Below are 26,021 nucleotides of genomic sequence, written 5' to 3' on the forward strand. Positions count from 1 at the left end.
ACTGGATTTACAGGTATGGTGAAATTGAGAAGGGGCTAAGTAATTAATTTCTCTTCCTGTGACCAGGATGGGAGATAGTTCTGACTTGCTACTTCTCAGAAGTTGCTTCAGAAGCTCGTAAGGACTCTGGTTGTGAAACCCAGGAAGCAAAGAGGATCCCTGGGTGCCTGACAATTGCTTTTCTCTGTTGGTTCTTTCTTGCAGGCAGCCTCGGGCTGCCTGTCTCTTTGTTAAGAGAGTGACAGCAATGTGACACCGTGAAAATAATTACTAACAAATCACGGTGGTGACTGCAAACAGCTCGCTGTCTTCAGAGGCATGTCAGGGAGCATTAGAGCAGGGCTGTGGGAGCAGCAGAGCGGCTAGGGGCTCTTTCTGTGCTCTGGGCTGAAGGAAGATCTTCGGAGACCTTTGGCGCCTGCCACCCCCACATCATTCCTTCCTCGCTGGCTCTTTCTTTCCTCCCTTCCCTGCCTTTGCCATCAGTAATTAAGCCCATTAATTGCACAGTGAGTTTAGAAAAGCTGCTAATGGTAAGACAGGGCTTCTGCTTTCCCTGGATTCAGCAACCAGACACAGAACAATGAAAAAAAATTCTGGAGAGGTATCATGGGCAGTAACACATCCAAGCTGTGTTTTCCATCTTGTAGCTCTCGTGTGTTGCCCTGGGCAGTAATGTTTATTAGCAGTGTGGCCCTAGGAATTCATGGGCTGCTGATACAGTTGGAGAATGGCCCATGTCCTTTTCCTCAGGAGCCTTCAGTCTCGATGAATCTGAGATAGGTATGTATTTGTGCAGAACATCACAGCAAATGTTATCTGGCATGTCCAGCAAAAAAGTGGGCAGAAGAATGAGGATATTCCAGGATACAGCAGAGATAGTGCCCTTCAGTGTGACTAAGTTGCAGGTGAAGACAGTCCTTCAGGGAATAAGGATAAGGAGTGAACAGGTTGTGTGTGAGGAAGGTAGCTGGTACCAAATAGAGCATCTGGGGGAGTTTCTGCAGGTATGAGCCCCTGTGGCTGTGTTGGAGTGGGGACCCTTCTGCAGGTCTGCACAGAATCTGAAGGAAGCTCCCTCTAAAGCCTCTCATTATACTGATATAAAGCTCCCTCCAAAGGGCGGGTCTAGCAGAGATACTGATAGGAAACTGGAAGGCAGCTGCTGACTGAAGTGTCCTTCAGCAGCATTGATAATCAAACCCCTGGGCCAGCTCTGGGAGGGAGCTCACAGCCTCCCCTCCCCTCCTTGTTCCTGGTGGTATGTCGTGTGCCAGTTTGAGAACAGGCCATGCCTGTAAGGGGAGGCAGAAGGTGCAGATGGGAGCCTGCTCCCAGGTGCCTGCTCTACTGTGCAGTCTTTATTCCCTTTCCCTTAGTTACTAAAGTGATTTTCCTGACTGTCACATCTGTAAATAATGTTGCTGGCGTATCTATCTGGATGCAGAGTGGCGATGGATGGGGGAGGGCTGGCGCTGAGGGTGGCCGTAACAGCCCCTCTTCCCAACTCATACAATATTTATGCAGGGCTGGGAGTCGGCGTCACTGACCTCTGGGTCGTGCTGTTAAACAGCTCCCGCAGCCCCTGCATCCTAATTGCTGCACTTGTCCTTTGCTCTGGAGGATTCGCTGCTCCTTCTCTCTGGTGAAGCAAATACTAATGGCAGCTTGTGCTTGGAGGTGGGAGCAGTCTCTTCCCCACAAGGAAGACACAAACTCGTTTTCCCCTGTCGATGTGTTATTTGCATAGAAACCTGTGCTCAGACCTTGTTACCCAGTGTGCCAGTCTCCTCAATGCTGATAGCATGAGAGCCCGTGAAGCTGCTGTGTGTGCAGTTTTGGGTTGTGTATCATCAGAGGGCAGAGGAAGGTGGTTTACCCCATCCCACTGGCTCCTATTAGGATTTCTCTCTTCCCTTTAGCGGGGAGCGGGAAGAAGAAGCAATCTCAGAAGTCAGTTGAGAGAGTAGAACTGGGTGATGTGCTACCAGAAGAAGACAGAGATGATGGCAGGAAAAAAGATTGAAACAGTCACAAAACAGAATAGCATCTTTTCTTGTAGATAAATGGTCTATTTCAGTGAGTGAAAAGAGAGGTGATGCAGAAGGCTGGAGGCTTCCTCTGTGAATGAGGGGCTCTTCCGCTTGCAAGTGGCTGAAAGTGGAGACAGACCTGGCAGACAGGTTTTCAGCTGATTCAAGTGATTAAAAAAAGCACAAAAGACAAAACTTTTGATTGCTAGATCTGCCATGGCTTTCCCCCATGCCTTCTGGCCAGACTCTGTCCTGCTTGGGGTTTCATGTCAGGTGTCTGCAAGCCCAGTGACCTGACTGACCACCCACGTCCCTTATCCTGCCTTCCTGCATTGGCAGGACCCTGCTGCGACTGGAAAAGTGCTGTTTAGACTGGAGACTAATGGCCTTTAAGTGACATGATTGTATTATGTTAAGCGTCTATAGGCTTTACCATTAGGCACTAAACAGTTTATGACTCATAGCAGAGAAGCCCTTGTCCTGAAGAGTTCATACGCTAAATGGTCTGGACAGACAGGGCTTGGAAGAAGCAAGGTTTCCTCCTGCCTGTTGGAGAGCAGATCTAAGGAAGGCCTGGCACAGGACATGTCTTCTTAGTTTAGAGGAGCACCTTGGCTCTAGGTCTTGCCTATTCAGGTTTCCTGGGGAGAAATACTTCTGCAGTGGGATTTGTACAGGGAGAGGAGAATCATATTTAATTTTAGCTTAGTTTTTGTGCATGTTTTGATGTGATGTGTTGTGGGTACATCCGTTTGATCAGATATATTCCCTTACTCAGTGCATAATTACAGTATTCTGCAGCAGGAGTCTGAATGCTCCCTCTTAAAGCAGCTTGTATGCAGAGAACCAGATGATTACTACATTAGTGTCTGTATGAAAGGTTTATTAAGAGACTGTATAGTCAGAGATAGGACACATGCTATGTGTAATCAGGATCTGCTGGAGCATGATTCACAGAATAATTTAAATAGAGATTTCTAATCCAACCACCTGTTCAAAGTAGAGCTAACTTTAAACTCAGATTGGGTTGTTCTGGGTCTTCTCCATATGAGTTTGAATGTCTCCAGGGGAGGAGATTTTTCCACCAATCTGTTCCAGAGCTTTATTACCTGCATATTGAAGAGTTTTTCCTGATGACAAATTGGACATTTACCTGCTGCAGCCTGTGTTCGTGATGCATGACTTTCACTGAGAACACAGTATGCAATTTTGTATACTTCTCTTCATAAGATGCTGTATAATGTCATGTTTATTAAGCAGACAGACTCTCACACCAAGGTTATGTGTAAAAATGTGTTTGTAGGGGTTTTCATAGGGTCAGGTTCCCAAGGCTGGGGAGGCAACCTCAGCCTTGGAGACTTTGCATTTTCTCTTTTCTTGGGAGCAGTTTCATTCATGTCTGATGTCAAAGGGAAGTGCACCTAGTTGTTCTCCGTGTCTGGAAGGGATGATGAGAGCATTTGCTCTACCCCTCCACCAATCTGGAGTAGTACAAATCTTCCACCTGCTGCACTTCTAATCTCAGCTGAACCATGGAGCCAGCAAGCTCTGGTTTCCTGCATGGTAATTAAGTACATATTTAAAAATCGAGAAGCTCAGTTCTGATCCTACCATCCCTGGCTGTTTACATACTCCAGGTAGAGTTACTCTAGATTTACTCCCACATGCCTAGCAGCAGAATCAGGCCCAGTAAATAGAGCTATGAATCTTTTTAAGAGAAGCTGTTAAGAAGTAGCACATAGATTTATTGTAGCATCATGTGTGTGCAATTGTTGATGAACATCTTCTGTTGGAGGCTGAATACCTGCTGTGTTACAGCCTTGCTTTTAATGTTGAGATAGCATCTCTGCCAGCATCTCGCTGATGCACAGACAGATACCCATAAAAGGGCCAGATCTCGCTTGGTGTTAAATGCCTTCATGTTTCATTAAGGTTGATGGCAGTGGAAGGCACACAGTGCTTTGCAGGACGAGCGAGTCACAATGAGCCACTTGCCCTATGTTCTTTTTGTGGCAGAATTATGTCCCTAGTGTATACATGCTCTGGCTGTCTGGCTGCAAAAGGCTAACACCCTTTTCCATTCACCAGCTAGTGGTCTGGAAAGCAAGGTTCTTGAGGTTCTCTCAAATTTCTTAGTACCCAGCAAAAATTTAGAGAATAGGGATCACACTGTTAGCATATGATAGGTGTTCTGATATTTCAACTAATGTTGCTATGAGTCTCAATTGTTAAGGCTTGCAGTTTGCCTTTTAGGCTTCCTAGGCAGGAATTTGTCTGGTAGAGGGAAAATTCGAGTCTGTCCAGAATTGGCATCACAGAAAATGAAAAGATCTGGAAGTGCCAGGTATTAGTCTTGCTGCTTAGCCTGTGTTTTTGGCCTCATTACACTAATCCAATTAAAGGTTGATGGGAAAAGATAACGCACACTCCAGTGAAGGGGTTTGTGTGGCAATTGCTTTCCTTCCTGGGCATCTGGAGTGGCCTAAGTTATGTTGTGCATCACCACACCTCCTCAGGCCCTGCAGACCCACTGGTGCCTCCATGTGCTGTGGTGTGTGCTCTTCTCCTGCATTGTGTCTCTCTTATTACTAATGGAGCATGGATGCATTTTAGCTGCTGGTCAGCCCTCATTAATATCCAGAGATGACAGGTTGACATTTGTAAAGAAGACTTGCATTGACCTTCATGTTGTGCATCGGTGCGGTTGCCATACAGTGCCCTGTGCTGGATGCTTCTCCCTGTGCTGCCTCGGGACTGCATTTGTGTTAGCAAAGGGACTGACTGCTCTGTAACCCTTTGCTGCTGTCAGGAGTGCAGGCAGTGTGACTGGATGTCTCTGCACCCCTCTGCCCATTCCAGGACTGGTTGCTGTAGAGCCTCCATCCATCCCAGTGAACAGGACTGGAGGATGTTGGGGTTGCACTTGTGGCTACTTGTGGAGGTTTGTTATTTGGGTACTGGGGCCTTAATGGAAGACAGCTTTATGCCAATGACCCGTCTTCTTCCTTTTCCTGGCTCTTGTCTGGGGAAGCAGTAGAAGAAAAGGCTTTGCTGCCCAGGCATCCTGAGTGCTGTCAGTTGCCTGTCTTCCCCCCAGCCCACGCCATCCTGGCTTGAGGACTGCTGCAGCCTGCTCAACAATGACATTTATTAACAGAGGGGGCTTTGAAAAAAGGCAGGCTGCTCTTGCAAAGGCTTCTCGGTGTAACTCTGTCTCCTCTCACCAGCCTGTCTGAGGCAATGGCTGCTGGTGTTGAAATTCATTAGTGTTACCTGACAGGCGATGGAGGCTTGCTCTGTCTGTTCCCACTTCCCTGCTCTCATGTCCCTGCTTCTTGCATGCTGATATTTAAAGCTGATGTGTGGCTCATAGGCTTGTTGCACTGTGACAAGTCTGGGGGTGGTTGAGAGAACTGAGAGGGTGGAAGGAAGGCAAAGAGGGAGGGAGATGGGACCTGTCTCAGGGTTTCTGTGAAAGCCCAGGGCTTTTCAGACCCTCTCCAGATGTACTGTCTTTCCACAGCTACTGTTTGTGAATTTTATGAACAGCCGTGCAGGTGTGGTTTGTCCGGCACTGATGGGCGCAGAGGGGGATGGCACTGTGTGCTTGGTGAGGGCTTGTCTGGTGGAAAGCAAGAGCAGGTGGGCTCCTCTGGCCTCTTGGCTGGTTGGTGGGGCTGAGAAGTTGTGAGTGGAGAGCCAGAGGTCTGGCATAGGGTTTGTACAGGGTTTTGGACAGAAGCATGTTTGCATTAGTGGCAAAGTGACTCTAGGACTGAGGAGGAGACACCTCCCTGCCAAAGCTTTTGGATATACAGGAAAGTTGCCCCAGTCTAACATGAATTACTGGGATGAGGGAGTTGGGGTTTGGGGATTTTTATGGAGGTGTATGTCAGCATGCTTCAATTTTTGTAGGCTGTGGTGTGGCTTGGGCTGTTCTTTTGTGCGTGGCCCACCTTACTGTGTGTGGGTGTTGTGACATCACCCTGACAGAGGCCTCCTTGTTTGGCACTCTGCATGGGAAGGGTATGGGTCTACCTAAACTGCTTTGAATTCCTAGCTTGGCCCATCTCATGTTAGTGCAGGTTAAGAGCAGACAGGTGCCACTTTGCCTGTTGCAGTGCCATTTCTGTGCTAAATCAGTTCAGGTGCCTTAGCGTAGGATGTTATTCCCTTGCTAGCTTGTGCTGTTGGGAGAGGACACCTAAGCTTTCCTCTTGGCTGGGCAGACATGCAACAATAAAACAGAAGAGTACCTCTGAGCTGTGTGGTCCAGAGTGTTGACCAGCATGGCTTTGAACGAAGGGGCCCAGCTGAGGTGGTTTGACAGCTCCTCTCTTTCACCATGGTGCTGTTTTGCACTTCAGCATCCAAGCAGCTTCCTTCATCAGTGAAGGATTTCTATGGCAGGAGCCTGCCAGTGCTCTCCTTTGCAGCCCAATGCACAAGTGTTGGTCAGGACACAATTAAAATGTTCTGCATCTCTTACAATGCAAGGTCTCCAGGGAATGGATTTTTTTGGAAGGTTAAGATCAGGTCTATAAACCCCAAGATTTAATGTCCCTTTATCTTTCCATAGAGGAACTTTTAACTGCCTCGATATCAATGCCCTGTGTGTAGCAAGTGGCCCAATTTCTTTGTCTCCTGACATCCTGAACCCAGAAGCAGATGGACGTTAACCAGCTCTGATTAGTTGGGAGAATCAAGCATTAATTTTTTATACACTAGAACCACCTGAGTGACGGAAATCAATTATGGCTGCCCCTCCCCCTTCCATATTAATGTGTTGGCTCTGAGCAGAGATGGAGGGACCTGTTGAAACGAGAAACCCCTATTTCTTCATTTGACCCTCTAGATAATTAGGGTTAAATTGATATGCTATCGCACTGGTGACACATTTTATCTGCCTCTGTTTGTACAAGAGGATACAATAGTGGAGGAAGGACCAATTTGTGCCCTGCTTTAGCTAACCAGACTGAGATAAAAGGTGTCACTGGTATGATAACATTCTTGCCTCATGCTCCTTTATTGTTGCTCAATTTGCCTTTTTTTTTTTTTTTTTTTTAATCTTGTTCTTTTTCTTTCAGTACCCTTGGTCATATTTTAACTCCATGCCATCGCATAATGACGCCCTGCTAAATGTGTGTGGAGATAGGCAACTCTGGCTGACAGCCTTCCCTGATAACCGAATTCCAGCCCATCCATCACTAGGCTGCTCTCCTTAACTTAAGGAAAGTGATAACTAAAGCAAGGCCGTTTATCACCACCGAGCTGTGTGCTTCTTGCTGCCGTGGAGAGAGCTGGCTTCAGTAGCAGAAATGCAGCCATGTCACCTCACCTCCTATTTGCATCCTGTTCATCTCCAGGCTCCATTTACCCTGCAGGATGGTGAAGCAGGGCTGTGTGGAAGTCTGAGCCTGGGGTGGTGAAAGGCCTCTGAAAATGGTGCAGAGTTGCCACTGCTGACCCTGGCCTAAGGACTTAGATGTGCTTTGCTAGTGGAGGAGAGTGTGCTACCTGATGTCACTTGCTCTTCTGAGCAAAGGTGATCTGCATTTTGGGAACAGGCAGTAGTTATGCACTCCCATGTCTGCTTCTGAGAGGACAGAGCACCAGAGCTGCATTGGAAGCTGGAAAATCCCACAACCATTTTCAAGTTTCTCTATATTGAATGCAGTTAGACTGATGGGATGGTTTTTGAAAGCCAGCTTTCTTCCCAAGGGGTGAGAGCTTCAGTGTTTGGGAAGCCAGTTAGACCACATTCAAAAAATGGAAGGATCATGGGATGTTGAATGCAGCAAAATATGCCATCATTTCTCCCTTACCTGAGGGAGGGCCAAATCCTGAGCTCTCTGCTAAAGCAAAGCTGCCCTCAGTGAGCAAGTTTGGCTCTGGCAAGAGCAAGAAGCTGTACTGAGCATAAAAGCTTATTTTTCAAATAAGTGAATGATCAAGTGAGTTGTGGCTCTGATAAAGAGACATACTTCCTTACAGCCCATGGTATTTCTGATCTCCAGGACAGCCACAGCTGTGCCTTATTCAGTCCAACCTGGAAAAGATGATGGAGAAACTCCTGCCTGGTCACCAGGCTGAAGAGTGGGGGGGAACACTGCAGGTGGCAGTCTTGGAGCTGGGGAAAGGATTTTGCAAGGATATTTTCCTTCCTGTAGCTATGGGGAAACCTTGTTCCTGTGCAGGGAAAGCCCCTGGTTCCCTGTGCCAGGAGTGCTGTATATTCTGACTAGACCAGACCCGTATAGCAATCTTTTGCTAATCCTTGCTCAGTGGCTGTGACCCCAGTGGCCTGGGGCCACCAGGACTGCATCTTTCAGCTTGGGGATAGACTTATGTTTTGGTCTGTGCTGCTGACAGCTCGCCCTGGTTATAACGTGAGTGTTGGTCTCCTGGTGCTTGAAAAACTTGAAGCCCCTCTGCTGCTGACAAGAAATGAGGGGAACACAAGCTTGGAGGGGGAGGGGGAATGTCCTGAGGTCACACAGCTTTGCAGGCAGTTTCTGGTGTTGTTACTTGTTTGCAAAAATGTGTCATTTATTTAGTTGACATATTTATTTGGAGCATTTATTTTCTCCAATTAAAGACCCACTGTCCAGCGCCCAGGGCACACTGCCATCAGTCTCAGGGTGAAAATAGAACCAGACTGTCCAGTTTGCTGGGCCTTTTGGTCCCACAGGGATGGCAGTGCTTTAGATGTCATTCATTGCAGTGGGTGGTTTGCTGTCAATTCCTGTGGCTAACAAGAACAATGCTTCTCTCACTTCTTCTGGGCCCTATCCAGAAGTTAGGTAAATGGATATATTTTCTTCTAACTGGAGCTAGGCTGAGACCTGCATTAATGCAAGCCTCTTGGGTTTGGAGGAGAAACTAATTTTTTGTAACATACCTTTTTCTAACTTCTGTTGGCATCTTCTCTAGCTAAATGGGAGCAGACTGAAAGAGGTTGATCTAATAAAGTGCCTATATGTGGATCAGTTGTTTGTTTTAGATGGTTCCCGTTTTTGTGATCTTTCTTGATTTGGGCACCAGCAAAAAGCAGCTTTCCTGGAGAAAGAGCTTTCTCAGCATGCTACTTGGGGCTGGTTGGGTCTCTTCAACTGAGGAATGTCATGGACATCTGTGTTATGGCTGTAAAGTGCATGAGCCAGGCTGCTGTTCGTGTGGCAGTGTGCAAGTGTGAAGAGTGACTCCAGATGCTTTATTTTAGGGCAGTGGTATCAGATGAGCTGTGCCCAGGGAGGGACTGTGCTGTCAACTTGCACTACTTGCCCTGCAAATCACCATGGCCCTGCTCCTTGCTAGCTCCTTCTTTTGACAGCCTTCCTGCTTTCAAGGAGATTCCTCTGGACATTCTTATTCAAATGTGTTTGTGTGACTTAAATAATTGTTTTTAAATCATCACATGTATATCTCAGGACCAGGCATTTGACTTTGGCATAGGAAATCTATTACTGTCTTAGCCTAAGCAGAGCAAAGATAGCACACAGGTGGGTGTGTGCGCTGGCTCTGTTGGCAGTGCATTCCCAGGAGATTCTTCTGGATATATTTCCCAGCTTCCTTCCTTTTCTTTGTGTAGAAATGGAGGAATCACCAAGACCAGTCTGCTCTGGTACTGCACTATCCTGGGTCTCACCTTATCTGCAAGTGCATTATCCATGTTGCTCCTTCATCTCCTTACTTGGGGAGATGTCCGGAGAGATGCTTCCCTGTTCACCAAAGGGTGTGGAGCTGGGCTGACCATTCAGGTACTGCCTGGGATACTGATGGTGCACCTTGGGGTGTTTACCTTGTATCCACTTCTCACCAGAGCTTGTTACTCCTGTATTTGAGTCTTGAGTCTGAAGGCTAGTCTGGATTATTCACTCCTTCCTCCTTGGAGAGCAGGAGAAGACTTTGCCCTGGACGTTACTTTCTCTAGATATTAATGAGGTGGTCTGTGTTCAGATGTTTGAGCAGCTGATGCTGGCACTTCTAGCTCCTCCTCCTCCCCTACAATCTCCTCCTACAACCCCCATGTGCCTGAGGAAGTTGGGAGATTCCCCACCCTCTCTGTTTGCAAAAGCTGATTTCTGGGGTTGTGACTTTTAACATGCACAAACAGCACTAATTTAGTCATTTATTTAGTTGACATATTTATTTGGGATGTTCCTTTGCTTCACTTAAAGATCCTGTGACCAGTGCCCCAGGCATGCTCAGCAGTATGTGAATGAACAAGATCCATCAATTACTCTTGATCAGATCAAAGTGGCCAGGGAATACTCACATAACTCATGTCCCTGCACAGGCTTGGCTGGAGCCACACGGTTTGCGACTCAGCGTTCCCCAGCTGAGGGGCACGTCCTCGCTGCCCTGCAAACACGCTGGGATCGGCACAGTGTGGGAGAAGCAGCTTTCCTGAGGTGCTGCTGTCCCTTCAGGCAATCCACTTCTCTTACTGGTGCTGTTTTGTTTTGAGCCCTATTCCATCGGCTTGCTGTAGGAAGGGAGAGAATCAATATGTGTGCTTACAGCTCTGGCTGCTGTACTCACATCCCTAGTGAGACAGTGTGCACCACCTTGTATCTTAAGAGTTGTGTCTGCTCTCTTCTTCCAAGCACCTGCTTGGAAAACAGCCTCTGCTTTCTTAGCCCTGCAGCATTGCTGTCCAAAAAATTAATGCTTTGGTACCTCCTTCCCTCCTTCATATCTCTTTTGATGCTTTAACCAAAAAGACCAAATGGAGAAGCACCAGAGCATGACAGGTGAATTGTCAGTCCTTCTGTCTGCCCTGTAATCTGCTGGCAGAGCAGGATGGTTTTGCAGGGATTTGTGATGAGTTTACTTAGCCAAGGAGAGCCTGGGTACTCCAGTCGTTTGTGTGTTAGCCAGTGTGGAGAAGAGCTGTACACAACTGTTCAAAATGTTTAGTCTAAAAGGTTTCAGCAGCCTGGTTGTGCCTGGATGTAAGTCTTAAGCCAAGCTGTATTCTCATGAGATTTTTTTGTGAAGAGCTATAGTGTTTCTGATGTGCAGTATGATGTTACAGCAGACTTGAGAGTCTTTTCCATCTCTGAACAAAATGCACTTAAGAAAACAGAGTTTGTGTTGTCAAGGCACTGATTGAATCAAACTTGCTCTTTTCTGTCTTACAGGTTACCAGGACAATGCCAGTATTTAGGGCTGCCGGTTGCTGATTACTTCAAACAGTGGATTAATCTGAAAAAGGTACTTCTGTGCAAACTGCAATGGTCCCTATCTCCCTGTCTCCCTCCTCCCCTTGTCCTTCACTTTTCCTCTTTAAGGAGGTGTCAAATAACTACTGCTGTTTTGCATTGAAATGAGTTATTTTCTCAGAAGCTGGGCAGAGCGAGTCCTCCAGCTCCCTATTGTATCTCCTCTAATAGAGTCTTACTGTACTTGATGGGATGTGTTCTGCAGCTGGGGAGAATCCCATTGTGGCAGGCACAGCGCAATATCTGCATAATATTGGGACACTGTGAGACCCCTTTTCAGTGAAGGTTGTGTTGTTGCCAGTATTGCTGACTTTATTTTGTTTTGCAGCCATATAAGGCTCCTAGGAGCATGGTTCCAGTCAGATGAGATTCCAGTTAATAAATGTGGAAATACTCCAATATAAAAATCATCATTTCTCTTTGTGGTGTGGGGAAGGGGAAGCGGTCTCAGCAGCACATCCACCTAGGAGATCAGTGATCACTTTGTTAAGCAAAATGCCTTGGACTGAGCACTGTCTGGTGCCTTGTCTTTTGCTGCACACTTTCACTGGGTGGTTTAGGAGCAGCATGCTCTGCATCCACAAGGACTCCTGGCACAGCTGCTTCATCTGCACAGAAAAACATGGTGATGCCATAAGTCACAAACCAAAATGGGAAGAAAAGAACAAGTGTGATTACAAGCAGGAGCAGGGTGAGGGAGGAGGCTGTGGTCTGTGCACAAGAGAAATTGGGGTAGCCCTCCTGGTTAAACCTTTATATGAGTAAGATTCCCTTCCCCCATCCAATTTAGTGCTTTATTTGGGTTTCTATGCCTTTTCCTGGTAATTAAGGGTCTCAGTAAGAGGATTTTCTTATAAACAGCTCATTGTTCTTGCGGGCTTTTCTTTTGTTCTTTTATTTATTTATTGTTTTAAATGGAAGTGTGAGTGACAGGCTGAGCAGCCGCAGAAGGACAATTTGCATGATCTGTTCCATCAAATAGGGTAGAACATGAACTTAACAAGGGATGCTGGCAGCACATTCCTGGCTGAACTTGTCAAAGGGTCTTGTATTTCCCTGCTGTCAGAGCAAATCTTTTGGCTGATTGCTGGTCCTTGGTAAATGAAATCTGAAAGCACATTGGGGCATTCTGCAGTTCAGTGACCATTAATGATCGCCATTTGAAGTTCACTAAACTTCCGGTGAATGGATAGCAGCTATATAACCAGCAGGTTGATGGCTGCAGAATAATAATACTAAAAAAAAAAAAAAAAAAAAAAAAAAAATCCCTGTGTACTGTGATGTTTGCTAAGAAGCAGGTTGATCAAGCCATGCTCCTCCTCTGGGCCTCAGGATGAAAGACTTATGGCACTTTCCCATAGTTCAAGGCTTCTGGATTTAGTGTGTTAAGAGCTGGGACTCGTTATTATGTAGATGTCCAGGCAAATGTCTGTTCTTCAAGATGAGCATTCATGTATTGCATGTCAGCAGATACTGTGATACTAAGCTGAGGGCTGCTAAGCATCCATGAAGCCCCAAGCACAGAGCTAAAGGCAGGGGCAGGAGGGAAGTTGTTACAGTAAAATGTTCCCCTATCCAGGTCCCTTAAAGGGTCACATGCTGAGCATGTAGGATGGGGGCACGTGGGTTGGGTTGTCCTCCTCTGCAGATGTGTTACTTGGAAAGTAAAGCTTCAACCTCCTTCAGATTGTGCAGGAAAGGGAATGTGAGAGAGAAATGTTTATCTTCTTCCAGCCTCTCTAGTCCTTTAAAAACAATGAAGTTTTTCTGACACTGTAATACCTGACACCCTCTGAACACAGAATGGTTCCAGGGACCCGGGGTCCCTCTGGGAAGTGACTCATGTTGCAGAGAAGAGCCAGGGCCTCTCCTGTCTTGTGGCTAAGAGCTGCTTCTCCTAGGACTTGCTCTTACCCTGGGGTGGTGATCTTTCTATGCCATGCGCTGCTTTCAGGTGCTTGTGGAGTTAACTCTCTGTGTGTTTTCACAAGAGAGAATTTCCTGCCTAGATAACTAATTCTGTCAAAGCAGATGGACTCAGTAGAGACTCAGTCTCTATTGAATGAGCTCCAAGTGGACAGGTAACTAGCCCTCCATTGGTCTCTGCATAGCTCAGGTGGCCCTTTTCCCCCTCCCTCTGGCACATTTCTGACTTAGAAATACCTCCTAGGCTGAATCTGCCTCTGACCTGATCCATGAAATAAGTGAAGGTGTTGGAGGGTGGGTGGGTCTTGCAGTGTGAAACCGATGATTTCTAGGTCATGGATAATGCAGAGATTTAAATGTTTCAGATCTCAAGAATACAGGCACATATGACAGGGATCAGTTTCCTGAAGGATGGCCCCACTTGCACCTGCTGTATCTTCTTTGAGTCTTTGCTTATGAGCAGTGATGACAAGGGGACCTGTTTGAACTACGGAGCTCCTGTTGCAACTACCAGGCAATGCTGAAGTAGGATTACACACAGACAAGTTTCTGTAGGTATGTGTACTGCAGTAGCAACAAAACTACGTTCCAGATTCCTCTGCCAAGGCACACAAAGCTTCAGGTCCTCTTTGTCTCTGTTTTGTATCATTTTAAAAAAACAGTCCTTGTCTGGACTCCCTCTGCCAGAGAGTGGGATGCTCCAGAGCTCAGCAGATCTTCCTGCAGTGGTGAGTCTTTCTCAGAGTTCATTTGCTAATAAACGTCCCTTTTCACTGCTGTGTTTCAGGAACAGTTGAAGTGAGAACTTCGTGCCTGCAGGCAGCTTTCACAATTTCCAAGACCTGCCTTTTGGGCAAGCTGGAGACAGGAATTGCCCCCAGTAATTGTCACTACTGCTTTGCCTCAGGCAAACCCTGTTGGATTGATCTGGCCATTCAGGTGGTGGTGAGCTCCACACCTGACTGCTGCAGTGGTGGCCACAATGTCTTGGGATCTGTTAAAAAGCCTTCTGTGGAGGAGATGGGGGGAGAAAATCTGCCTGTGCACTTGACCATATTTGCTGAAGTTTTACATTGCCCTGTGCCCCGCCAGCCTGCTAATGCATCCCTTCTGTCAAGCCTGGTTGGTGTTTGCTGACATTTTTAATGTCACTGAGCGATCTTGTATCTCTAGTGAACTGTCAGTGTAGAGCTGACTTGGGGCAGAGAGTTTATCATGTTCTTCACTTTGATTAGTTCAGCCTTGTGGGAGGGGAGCAGAAAGCAGAGGAGGCTTTATTTGAATGCTGCAACATTTCAGATATCCCCCTAAACCATCTCAATAGAGAGCCACCATCCCATCTGCCAGTTCTCCTTAGGGACCTGTCATGTTGATCTGCAGAGGCCCCATGGGTTAGGGGAGGTGCAGAACCTGAGCTACATCACTGTAGCTGGATGCTCAGGGTGGGAATAACAGAGAGGGCTTCATGTCAGGAGAGAGGGGCACCAGTTATGTGTGCAGAAAGCAGGAGACCATGGGTCAAGATTTATGCAAAAAGGAAAGCTGCTGCAGCTAGCAAGCTACAACCAAGCTGCTGCCCCAAGAGTATCCTCAGGTACCCTGGTAAACCCATTACTGCTTATTCTAACACAAGGATCAGCTCTCACTTGTGCTTCCTCTGCTCTTTCAGGAACCTCTGTGGTTTGTTTTCCAGGTCCCACTAGAGTTAGCAGCATGGTTGATCCTGTGATGAATCCTCAGCCCTGGGGCTAGAACCAGTGCTATGTTAGGCTGAGGACACAGTGCCCACAATCACAAGGTGTCAAAGAACCTGGGAATGGGAAACCCAGCAGGCAGTAGGAGTTGTCAGCACCACTGGGCTGAGAGCATATCACTGAAGGGAGAACGGCTTAAAGGAGGGAGGAGGTAGAAGAGGGGTGAAGATAGATTTTCTTACAATGAGCTTGTGCAAGAAGAATGTTAGAAAGATGATTAGGGTATCAAAATATGTAACCCAGACTAAATATGTAACCCAGATTATCTTTATGCCAGAGGCCAGTAGCTGATGCTTGCAGGCGTAACAGGGAAAAGCTTTGTCTGATTCCCAGCAATTGTCTCCTCAAGAACTGAGAGCTATTCCAGGACCACTCTATCTAGCACCCACTGTTTTTACCATGTCTATCTACCAGAAACTTGTGTTCCCTTTTGTGAGTCTGCTCATGCTTTCAGTTTCTACAGCATCCTATGGCAATGACTTTTGCTATTTAATTATGCATCAATTATACTCTGTTTACTCATACATTCTGTGAAGATGCAGGTCCCTTTGTTTCTTTTAAACCTATTGTCAGATTATTTTCTGTGACCTAGGCCTTGCATTGTGTGAAAGAACACGTTTCTAGTTCTTCATGGTGTTACTCTTGATTTGAGACCTCAGTCATATTCTTGCTCAATTGTCTTTTCTAGCACAGCAAAATTTGTTGGGGGGCTTGCACAAAGGCACTTGTGGGCTCTGTGAGTCTAGAGCTTGTGACTTGTGGAATTCTTAATATGTGTGCACTATCCTTCCTGGTCTTCCATTTATTCTCTGTATGTTTTGTACTTAAAAGATAAGAGGAGATTTTTATGTATCCACTAAGGGTTTGTTTTATTCCTTGTTTCTCAAATTATATTTAATTTATTTAGTTTTAAAGAAGACAATATCTTCATACCCATCACAGAGCTGTCCCTTTCTCTGCACAGCTATCCTGGCATCTTTGACCATCTTTGATTTCTGTTCAGAGGCTGCAGCATGTCTTTAGATACAGTAATAGTGGCTGCTTTAGGAGTGAGAGAAAACTGGTCTTTTGTTTGACATCCTCCTGAAATTCAGGGAAGTTTTTATGAAAGGCAAGAATTGAATGACGTGTGTGAAGGAATGCAACTTTCCCTCTCTGGACATGAAACAGGCTTGACAGAGCCTTGGGGAACACGACATGACCATGCTGGGGTGCTGTGGCTGTGCACAGACCTGGCCTTTTCCAGGGTCAGCCTTTACTGATCTGTAGATATTCCTGTTTGGAAACAAACTGTTAATACACATCCATAAATGTTTTAAGGTCACCTACTTGCATTGTGAAATCTGTCAGAGGAAGCATGTAATAGGATGTTTTTGTTAATATTTGGCTACTAGAAATAAACACATCTTAAACAAACAAAGATTTGCTAACAGCTTTCTGTCTCTCCTCTGAATTAACAATTCTTTCTGCCTTTGGAGTGGGAAGCAGGGCTGTGAGTACTTCTCAGGCACTTAGTGCTGAAGTGTCTTGAGTGCTTTAGATGAAGATCGTTAAAATGGGTGAGAAATAGTTTATGTGTTAACCCATATATTTGGAAGTTGTTTTTGTGAGGTCTAACTTTTTGAGGACTTAGAGTGATTGTTATCAATTTCTTGTTTATTGAGTTACTGGCTGCAGGGAATATAAAATTCCTAGTAAGATTAGAAATGCCAGAGGAGGACTCCTCAGGCAAAGTGTTTCATGGCCAGAGCATAAAGCACATGAAAAAATGTTGTCTCCTAACTGTGCCAGGGCTTTGCTGGTTTGCAGCATGGGTGCCTGTTTTGAGATCCTGTCAAACCTTCCTTCAGTGGGACCAGGGCTTTCTTGGTTCCTCACCCCATGGGTGAAGCTCTTGGCTTTGGAAAGTCTCAGAGGGCAGAAATGTGAAAGGAAACACAAGGAGAAGTGTGACTCCAGGGCTAGGGAAATAAGAGTATCTCTTTCAAGGAGATGAGGAAAGGAAAGTGTCTGTGAAATGGCATTGGTTCATAGTTGGAAGGAAATGGAAGGAATGGCTTATAACAGCAAAATGACTGTGTTTAATAAATACTTTGCTCTGTATTTACAGAAAGGCAGAGGTTGCCATATTGCTGAGCAAGAGGTTTGCTGTTACAACACAATTTTCTGATAGAAGTCAAGTGGTGAATTGGCTGGCATTTTGCATAGCTGCTTTACAGGAGTTTTAAAGAGCTGGCTGAGATGCCCTGGACTATTAATAAGTCTTTGAACATGTGGGAAGTTCTAGAGGACTGGAAGAAAGCTAATGTTGTACCAGTAATTTAGAAGGGCAAATGGGATGACCGATGAAGTAATTATAGCCCTATCATCTTGACATTAATTCTGGGCAAAGTAATGAAAAGCCAGATATCATCGTTGATTAATAAAGAATGAAAAGAGGGTAATATAATGCCAATCAATGTGGATTTATGGAAACTAGATCTTTTTCAAACTAACTTGATATTTTTTTTATGAGAATACATGTTTGGTTGATAAAGGTAACCATGTCAATGTAATATACTTCTGGAAGGCATTTGACTTGGTACCTTATGACATTTTGATTAAGAAACAAGAGTGATACAAAATCAACATGGCACACATTACATTGATTAAGAAAGAGCAAACTGACAGCTCCTAGCATTTAATTGTAAATGGATAATCATCATGGAGTGCATGTCTTCCTAGTGGGGTCCCACAGGGATCTATTTCTCAGACCTCTTGTATTTAACACTTCTGTCAATGCCCTGAAAGAAAACATAAAAATCATTTTCAATAACATGTGCAGATACTGTATCTAGAAGGTGGCTGCTGTTGGATTTATAAACAGGCAATGGTGAGGAGGAGCAAAGGGGCTGGATCCTTTCTTTCTCTGGGTTTGGTTTGACCAATATGGGATGTTGGATCCCATCTGCATCAGAAAAAATTCTGGAAACTTGAAGACTGGATGAGAAGTGCAAGACCAGAGGAGCATTCACCATCCAGTAACAACCCTGGGAGCCGTTTAGGGTACCAGAGAAGGGTAAGGGCTGTAGTTGCCAAATATCTAAAGAGAGAGCCAAGATGTGACAAGAGGTTCCTTCATGGAAGCAGACAAAAGCATAAGCAGTTCCAGTTCCTGGAAGCCAAAGCAAGGTAATTCAGGTGCAGCTCTTTACAGTGTGGGGTAATTAACCATTGGAACAACTTACCGAGGGCTATGATGGATAATCCAGCTCAGAAGGGAAAGCTTTTTTCCTAAAAATGTCAGCTGTGGTTCAGACAGGAATTTGGGGCAGTGCTGTGGCATGTCCAGGTCAAGCCAGCTGATCATGGCTGTTTCTTCTACTGTGATGATCTTTGCCTGTCCCTCCTGCACAGCTCTGGCCGCTCTGTTCCCTTGCAGTGAGAGCACTCTCGAGGGCTCCTGGCTGGAGGAGCACAGACAGCACGAACAACACAAGGCTGGGAATGGAGGGGGAAGCATCCTGGGCAGCACGGCACCTCTGGCACGGTCAGATGGAGCACAGCAGCCATCCACGACTTCTCCTTTAAATCTGTCATGCAGCTGTCTGAACTCTGAAATTTCTTTCACTCTCTCCCTTGCCTTGTTAACATGTGTTGCCTTTGGGGTAATCAGGGAAAAAATATTATGTCCTTTTACAATTACCGGGTTTTGGAATATTAAAATGTCTCTCTGCATCGGCAGTGTTATTTTGATTGGTATTCTAACCTTTGACTAGCCCATAAAGCGAGCCGCTCTTCAAGCCAATATTGCGGGACTGAAATTTAATTCCGAAATGATTCCAGATAATAGGGAGACAGATAATATATGCATGAAGGATATTATGTTTGGACTAAATGCAGCAGGGCCAGGGCTTGGGAGTTGAATAATAGCCCAGAGTGAGTTATAATCTGTGGGACAGAAATACCTTACTGTCAGGGCCAGGAGAGGAACTCTTAAATCAAAGGGAGGGAGATGAGGAGGGAGTTGAGGATAGTCATCTCAATGGTAAAGGGCATCCAGGAGAGGCCTTAAAGGAGCAGCCCTTTCCATCCTTTTGCAGTGCAACTTCCTTTCTTACTTAATAAGGAGTGCTGAGTAAAAATGTACTTCCAAGGCAAACCAATAGGCAGGGCATTCTGGAAGTTCTTGGCAATCTTCTCCCTTTTGTCTTCCTGGATTCATTAGAAGAATATACAGCATGGGTTGATGTCTCAGTTTCCTTACAAGTTGTAACCAAATTGACCAAGGAGTTGTGCAATACATACTAAGGTAGAGTGCTCACATAGTACAGAGTAATCATCAGGATTGATTTTGACATCCTCTTTCACATAAAACAAAGTACAGACATGGCATGTGGGCTACATGGACAGTAGTTGTTGCTCAGGGCTCTGCCCCTGACGTTTTCAGCCTGGGACTCACTGCCAGGCAAGGCTGTCTCCCTTCCTCAGAGTTGCTGCCTAAGCTGGTGACGGGAAACACAGAGTAGAAGTATCTTCTGTGACAGCAGAGGTACAAATTCAATGACTTTTAAACACTGGAGGCTTTAAGAAACAAGACCTCCCTCTGGGCTCTCTTTACCAGAGAAGGGAACTCAAGGTTTTTGCTATTTACTCCTCTACAAGTGGCACTTTGTGCTTTGCCAGCAGCTTCCAAATGTGATGGAGTAGTCAGCAGGATACTCCCCAGTCTGCAGTAGCTCAGTCCTATAACTTAACCTGCTGGGCAAGGTGTTGGGAGCTTTCTGTAGCTAGACTCTGCAGAGCATTGCGGATGACCGTGCTGCCAGCTGTCCTGGGAGGAGAAGAACTGAGCAGGCAGAGATGGAGAATGATGTCTGCTGCTGGGTGACACAAACCCATGTCGTTATAACAGGCTTTGGCTCAGTGGCACGAGCTTATAGTTTCAAAGTAATGATCCCAGCCTCACATTTCATTTCCATTCCTTGCAGTTTCAGGAGCTGGTCTTGCTACAGCTGAGAGGGGCTCTAGATGCAGCCTGGAGGCTTCACTAGTTTTGGATGATAACATATATGCCCATCTCAGGAGGGCAGAAATAGTGTCCATTATTGCCTAAATCAAATGATTTTGTATTTCCTCTCCTTTGGTTTTTGATTTTGTTTTTTTTTTTTTTGTTTGTTTTTTTTTTAAATTATATTGTCAAAACACAGGAGCAATTTTCTGTGGAACTTGTGTCTGTACAAATTGTTCAGAGAGACAGGAAACGTGATCCCCTGAGGGTTCATGTAAGTTATATGGAAACTACTTAGATCTAGTCCAGGGTAAAGGGGACGCCTTAGTGTTTTGGTCCTATTAACAACAAGCTCTTCCTGGAACATCCTTCCATCCTTCTCATAGCTATGCTGCATGTATTCTCATGGCATCTCACACACACATTAACTTCTTTACCATTAAGGGTTCTCCTACATTGTCTTTTGATAATGCATACTAAAAATGTGCTAGGTGCATGTTAAAGTTCACCTCTTTTCCTAGGCAGGGTGTTTTGCAGCCTGGTCTTAGCCTTTGGAACAAAAGAGTTTCACATTCTGCATTTGGGGAGGACCTACCACAGGTGGAAAAGCCCAGAGAGGAACAGAAGGGTCAGAGAACTGGAAGACATGACCTCCAGAGAAAGAGTGAGGATTTAGAGGACAAAGCCTCCAGCTGCACGTGGGGACATTTAGGAAGAATTTCTTCACAGAAACAGTGATCACATATTGGAATGGGCTGCCCCAGGAGGTGGTGGGGTCACCATCACTGGAGGTGTTTGAGAAGAGACTGGATGTGGCAGTCAGTGCCATGGTCTGGTTGACAAGGTGGTGTTAGGTCATAGGTTAGACTCCATGATCTCAGAGGTCTTTTCCAACCTAACTGCTTCTATGATCTGGGATATTCAGCCTAGAGAAGACTAAGCAGAAACAATTTTTGAGGAATGAAAGTGCTCAATTTCTGACTGGTTGTGGTGTATGGCTCTCGATCACATTCTTCCTGTTGCAGGAAGATAAGTAAGCAGTCTCCATGGATAAGAGGAGGGATATGGGACCTCTAGCTCTTGTGAGTTCAGAAGAAGGTGATGGGGATGGTTTGGGTAGAGTTGGTCCTGCCTTGAAGCAGACAGTCAGTCATCACTTTTCCCCTCCTGTTTGCCCTGTGTGCTATGATACAACTTCCTTTGCCCTTGCATTGGGACATGGGCTGTCTGCATTCCTTGGGACACATCACTGAAACTCAAGAGTACGTGAGCAGGGAAAGAAGGGGTATTTCCCTTGGGTGCCATGTACAGTCTCCACTCCCCTCATGATTCTGTCTGCCCAAATCCCAGATGTTTGAACTGGAAAGATCCCAAGGCAGACTTTATTATTTGGCAGTGCCTTTGGGCTTCAAGTAAGAACCAGGGCCTCCTGTAGCCACATGTGAAACAGAGAGCTCTCAGGTAATGTCAGAAGGTATTGATTCAAGAGAAACTGAGGAGCACTATTATGTTCCTTGGCCCCATATAGCCTGCAGCTACTGGACAAAGCAGAGAGGAAAAATTGTTGCCTTTCAGCTTTTTTTAACCAGGGCAAAAGATTTGCCTTTTAAGTGAAATTCTGAGCAGCGTTTTGCTGAGCACACTGCCACGGTCACTTTACCAAAAGCATCCTTGTCTGTGCACATTGGTTTAGCTGCAGGCAAAAGGCAGAAAGGCAGCTGCTCAGACCTTGTGTGCTGCTCTTCCTGCTGAGTGCTGTATTGCTCGGCTGCACCTCACGGTGCCTTCATTCCCCATGCTGGGGGATTTGAACATCTGTCCCCTATACCGAGGAGCTTCCTGGTTTTCATCTGGCTGTGTTTGTCTGCTGCTGCTGAGGTTAAACATACTGCTCAGACATTTGTTCCATGGTTGCTGTTTGCAGGTTGAGGAAGGAGCTGGGAGTTGAAGGCACAAATGTGTGAAAAATGGCCTTTCCTAGAGTCCCATGGGAAAGGCAAGGGACAGAGCATCCCTGAATCCCAGACATTCATCTGGAGCTTTACTTGAGTATCAGCACAGCTGCCTAGTGCCTGGGAGAAGAGCTGGTTTTCTCAGCATTTATTTGAAAGACAGGACCTCCATGTAGGAGCATGAAAATAGGCTTTTGCAGTTCTCCAGGAAGGCATGATGAGCTCTCAGATTTTCTAGCCTTGGGGATTAAAACATTACCTGTTTTGGTCCTCATTTTCCTCCCAAGCCAACATAGCTACAAAAGGGAGAGTGACTGTTTGCCATTGCCACCAGCAACAATAGGATAGTTTATGGTAGCCATTGGCTACCTGAAAGTGGGAAGAACAGAACTTTTTTTTTCTTTTTTTTTTTTTTTTTTTTTTTTTTTTTTTTTGGTGTGAGATGTTCCTGGTGCCCTGTGTTGTGTGTGATGCACTGTCCTACTGAAAGGATTGGGACTTTGCTACTGGTGTCTTGTCTGGGAAAGTGTGGGTGTGCAGCCTCTGCCCCATTGCACAGAAGCATACCAGGGCTTGGCTTTGGCTTCTCGTGGGATCAGTATAAAGCAGCCAGAGATAGTGAGCAGTGAGATGGGAGATACAGTAGTGGAATTTGTATATTAATAACTTGCAGTACTTCACACTCATTAAATTAATTAATTAAATCCCTAAGAACCCTAAGGCTACTAAGGAAGTTGATTTCAGAGTTAGGATTAAAAGTCTCCTGTCACCCTCCCCCCATGCTGGCATAGCACTTCTGGCTTCATCCTGGCTTTTGCTCTTTCACTTGCAGGTTTCCGTGCTTGAACTCTGCCTGCAGCTCAAGGATTGAATCTATCAAAGTGGCTTTTATAAGAACTGGCTGAAAAGTCTACAGATATGATCCACATTTGTTTAGAAAACAACCCATCTTTTGCCCTTGTTTGGGCATAAACTTCTCTTACTTTGTGGCCTGCTGGGGAGGGCAGCTCTCATCACTCCGAAGCATGAGCCCAACCAGGGTCTATCCCACAATGGCTGGTTTTCCCAGTTTCCTAGGCACTGTATCCTACAGACCAGGATCATTTGCTCCTTGGGTGCTCTGACATGAGTGCTGCTGCCATCTTTTTATAGGGTACCAAAGCTCCTGAGCAAATGGCCATTCCTAAGCTTGCTCAGTACCCATCAAGCTCTCAGCAGTCCCTTCTGGGTGTCAGTAGGTGTGGTAGGGCAAGATGCTTTTATTTACTGACAAACATACATCTTTCCTTCCTTGTATTAAATATTGTGTTGCAAAAGCTCATAATCATGTTTTTTCATACTTTCCTGGACATCCTATCCACAGCTGAAATTGTAAGTCTCACTCATGAGATCAGCTGATGGATCAGCTCCATCCACCTCACCTTTCTTTGAGTCAGGACACTGGCATTTCAACACTGCACTCAAAATGCCTTAAAGCAAATGACTTCCATTAAGCCATGCAGGATGGAATGTAGTTGAGCTGTGTCTCTCCTCCAAGCATTGGTTGACATCCCAAATGGTTTGAGTGGTGTGGAGATGAAATGTCAGTGTACTGTTCTGCCAGTGCTCCTCCTGCATGCATCCTGCAGATGTGTTTTTAAACAAACTGTAGATATATATTTTATGGTTTTGTGCCAATTTCAGGAAAGCCTGTTTTCTGTGCTCTGCCAGTGTGGTAACCTCTGTCAGCCTGGCTCTGAGTGATGCTGTTAATATTTGAGAGATTATTTGGGATCTCTGCCTTGGCTGCGCTCACTCAGGGAAGAGCTGTCCTGTGTGGATGCTGCAGCTGCCAGAGGAGTGCACTTCTTGCCTGACAGTGTATTTTGGAGGAGGCAGGTCTACTGGGACTAAGGGTAGCACAAAACTTTCAAATAGCTAATTGCTAGCCTCCAGCAGGTCCAGAGTGGACCTTTTTTTCTGTAGGTGACGATCTTTCAGCCTCCCTGGGACATATCATTCTGTTCTTGCCTTTTGGCACCAACTGTATTTGGCCACTGCAGTGAAGGTGTATCCCCACACCTCTGCTCAGCCTTTCCAGGTAGGAAGGAACTTGTCTTGGCAGATCTGCCAAATCAGAAACAGCTCTGAGTCTCTCCTGTGTTTTGGGTCTCCCTTTGCCATTGTACAACGTCTGTTTTGCCCTTGGAGCTGGTTCTGCTGCACCATTCCTTCCCCTTGGGGACAGTCTGTGCCAATCAGGAGGTGACTGATCCTCGGCTGGTAACTCTGCCTCACGCAGTTTCCAGCAACCTCCCAGGAGCTGCCCACAGACTGTCTGCTCTAAGCAGTGGAGCTGCATGGTCATTCCTCTTGGTGCAGGAGAATCCTAGTGACACGCTCCATGCTCAGCCTTCCCTATGGGGCCCAGCTAAATCCAGTTGTAAGAATGTGGCTGATGTGCTGTGGGGATAGGGGCTCTGACAGATCCAGGAGACAGGAAAGCCATGTGACTGAATACCAGACTGTGTTTGCTCTGCCTAATTATCAAAAGTATGAGTTTGTTCTGCTAGGTGCACATTATGCCTTTATTGTGCTGTAATTATGCCAGCTGCCTATGTTTAGTGTCATAAAAAGGAATAAAATGCCCATTACCCGCCTAAAGAATTCTTCTTGTGGTTTTTTTTTATTTTTATTGCTCTGGAGTACACAGTGGGGATATCTTTGGTCGGCAATTCTCCATGCAAAATAACTAGTGAAATACTGTGCCTTTCAGAGAGCTCCTCCAGCCAGCAGCCTGCAAAGGCAGCTGGCCCACAAGCCTCACCTGGCGCTGCCTCTGTTGCTTTCTGCCATCCTGATCTGGTAGTCAGAATGGTGAAGCCACCACAATGCCTTCCTATGCAGGAGCTCAGCTGCTTTCCAGCAGCATTTTCCTGCTGCCATCCAGGTCCCAAAGCTCCCTCCTGCTGACACAGCACATGAGAGCTGCAGGGTGCTTTCCAAGTCTGGGAAAAGATGGCTCAGGAAGACACAATGGTGCCTAGGCCTGGCTGAGGTATGTTTTGGGCAGAATACCCAAAGGAGTGCTAAGGAGTCCCATGCCATGGGGATGCACTTAAGGTTGTCGAGGGAGCAGCCCAGAGAGATGTGTGGGTGGGAGCCACGTGTTCCTTTGCCCTGCCTTGTCTGGAAACACAAACCAAGTGTCATGAACCTGCCAACAGCCTGGTGGTTCTCTTGCAAGAGAAGAGATACCAAGCATTCTACTCCAGCCAGCCCACAACCCCTGCAATTGGGTTTTGGCTGCTTTGAGGTTTCCTGTGGTGTCTAAATACCTGAGGCCATGTTTCTGTGGTGCTGAGAGATGCCTCAAAGGAGCCACATCCTCCAAGATCTGAGGTTCTGTGCAAACATCAATTACTGAAACACATACCCTGCCAAGGAACAGCAGCAGGGGGCTTGCTTTGTGTGCGTAAATCCTAGGGGCATTTTGGTGATATTAAGTAATTTCTGATGGAAAAAAAAAAATAAAGAAAGCCCCATATCCAAATCCCACATCTTCAGAGGTTTTTAAAAGCTGCTTCTCTGCCTTTCCTTCTTCTAGTGTTTCAGTCTCTAATTGGAAACTGACTTTATTAGCCTCATTAAGAATGGTTAGTGCTGGCTATAGATAGCTCTTAAATACATGGTTTTGGTGGATGTTAAATCTCTTGGGTTAGTTGGCTTATTTTTCAACTCGATGTTATGTTCAGCAGGTCCCTGATCCCCCCAGCCCAGCTGTGTCACAGATACCTCGCACAACGTCCCTTTTAATTCCCTCCACTTATTTTTTACGTCAGGTGTTCCTTGAAGTGGCCTTCACAGTTCTCCACCCTTTCAGCCGATGACTACGTCAGGGGAAGATGGACTTGTGCCTCCCGCAGCTTCATTGCATATGCACACGCTGTCTGCCCCGGCGGCACGATTGCCTTGGTGAAGAATCCAAGGGGCTGCTGATAGCAATCATTGATTAAGGGGGTAATTGTCCTGAAAATTCAGATTGATCAAAAGGCAGAAATGATAACTTGTGTAACTGTGTTTAAAACCACGTCCTGTCAATAGGGGAGACTGAGACGTGGCGAGCAGAAAGCAGGGAGAATTGGATGTGCAAGCAGGTG

General features: G+C 46.0%; 1 protein-coding gene and 1 long non-coding RNA gene across 6 annotated transcripts in view; both read left to right on the forward strand.

Annotated features, from left to right (window-relative positions):
* Nucleotides 1–26,021, forward strand: part of ERI3 (ERI1 exoribonuclease family member 3) — a 129,458-nt gene that overhangs the window by 40,430 nt on the left and 63,007 nt on the right. For 4 of the 5 annotated variants that reach the window (XR_013340444.1, XM_021528352.3, XM_021528361.3 and 1 more), the window contains exon 6: nt 11,180–11,252. Coding sequence is in view for 4 of the 5 variants with exons in the window: in XM_021528352.3 (XP_021384027.1) it covers nt 11,180–11,252 (73 nt within the window). In the remaining variant the exon portion in view is untranslated. Of the gene's footprint in view, nt 1–11,179; nt 11,253–22,714; nt 24,526–26,021 lie in introns of those variants that run through there. The other variant, XM_021528375.3, reaches the window with a different exon arrangement.
* LOC116183908 (uncharacterized) lies at nt 16,097–18,662 on the forward strand. Its single transcript, XR_004148620.2, has 2 exons — nt 16,097–16,499; nt 18,362–18,662. It is a non-coding gene; the product is annotated as an uncharacterized LOC116183908 (long non-coding RNA).

The sequence above is a fragment of the Lonchura striata genome, chromosome 9 (assembly GCF_046129695.1).
Source record: "Lonchura striata isolate bLonStr1 chromosome 9, bLonStr1.mat, whole genome shotgun sequence".
Lineage (NCBI taxonomy): Eukaryota > Metazoa > Chordata > Aves > Passeriformes > Estrildidae > Lonchura > Lonchura striata.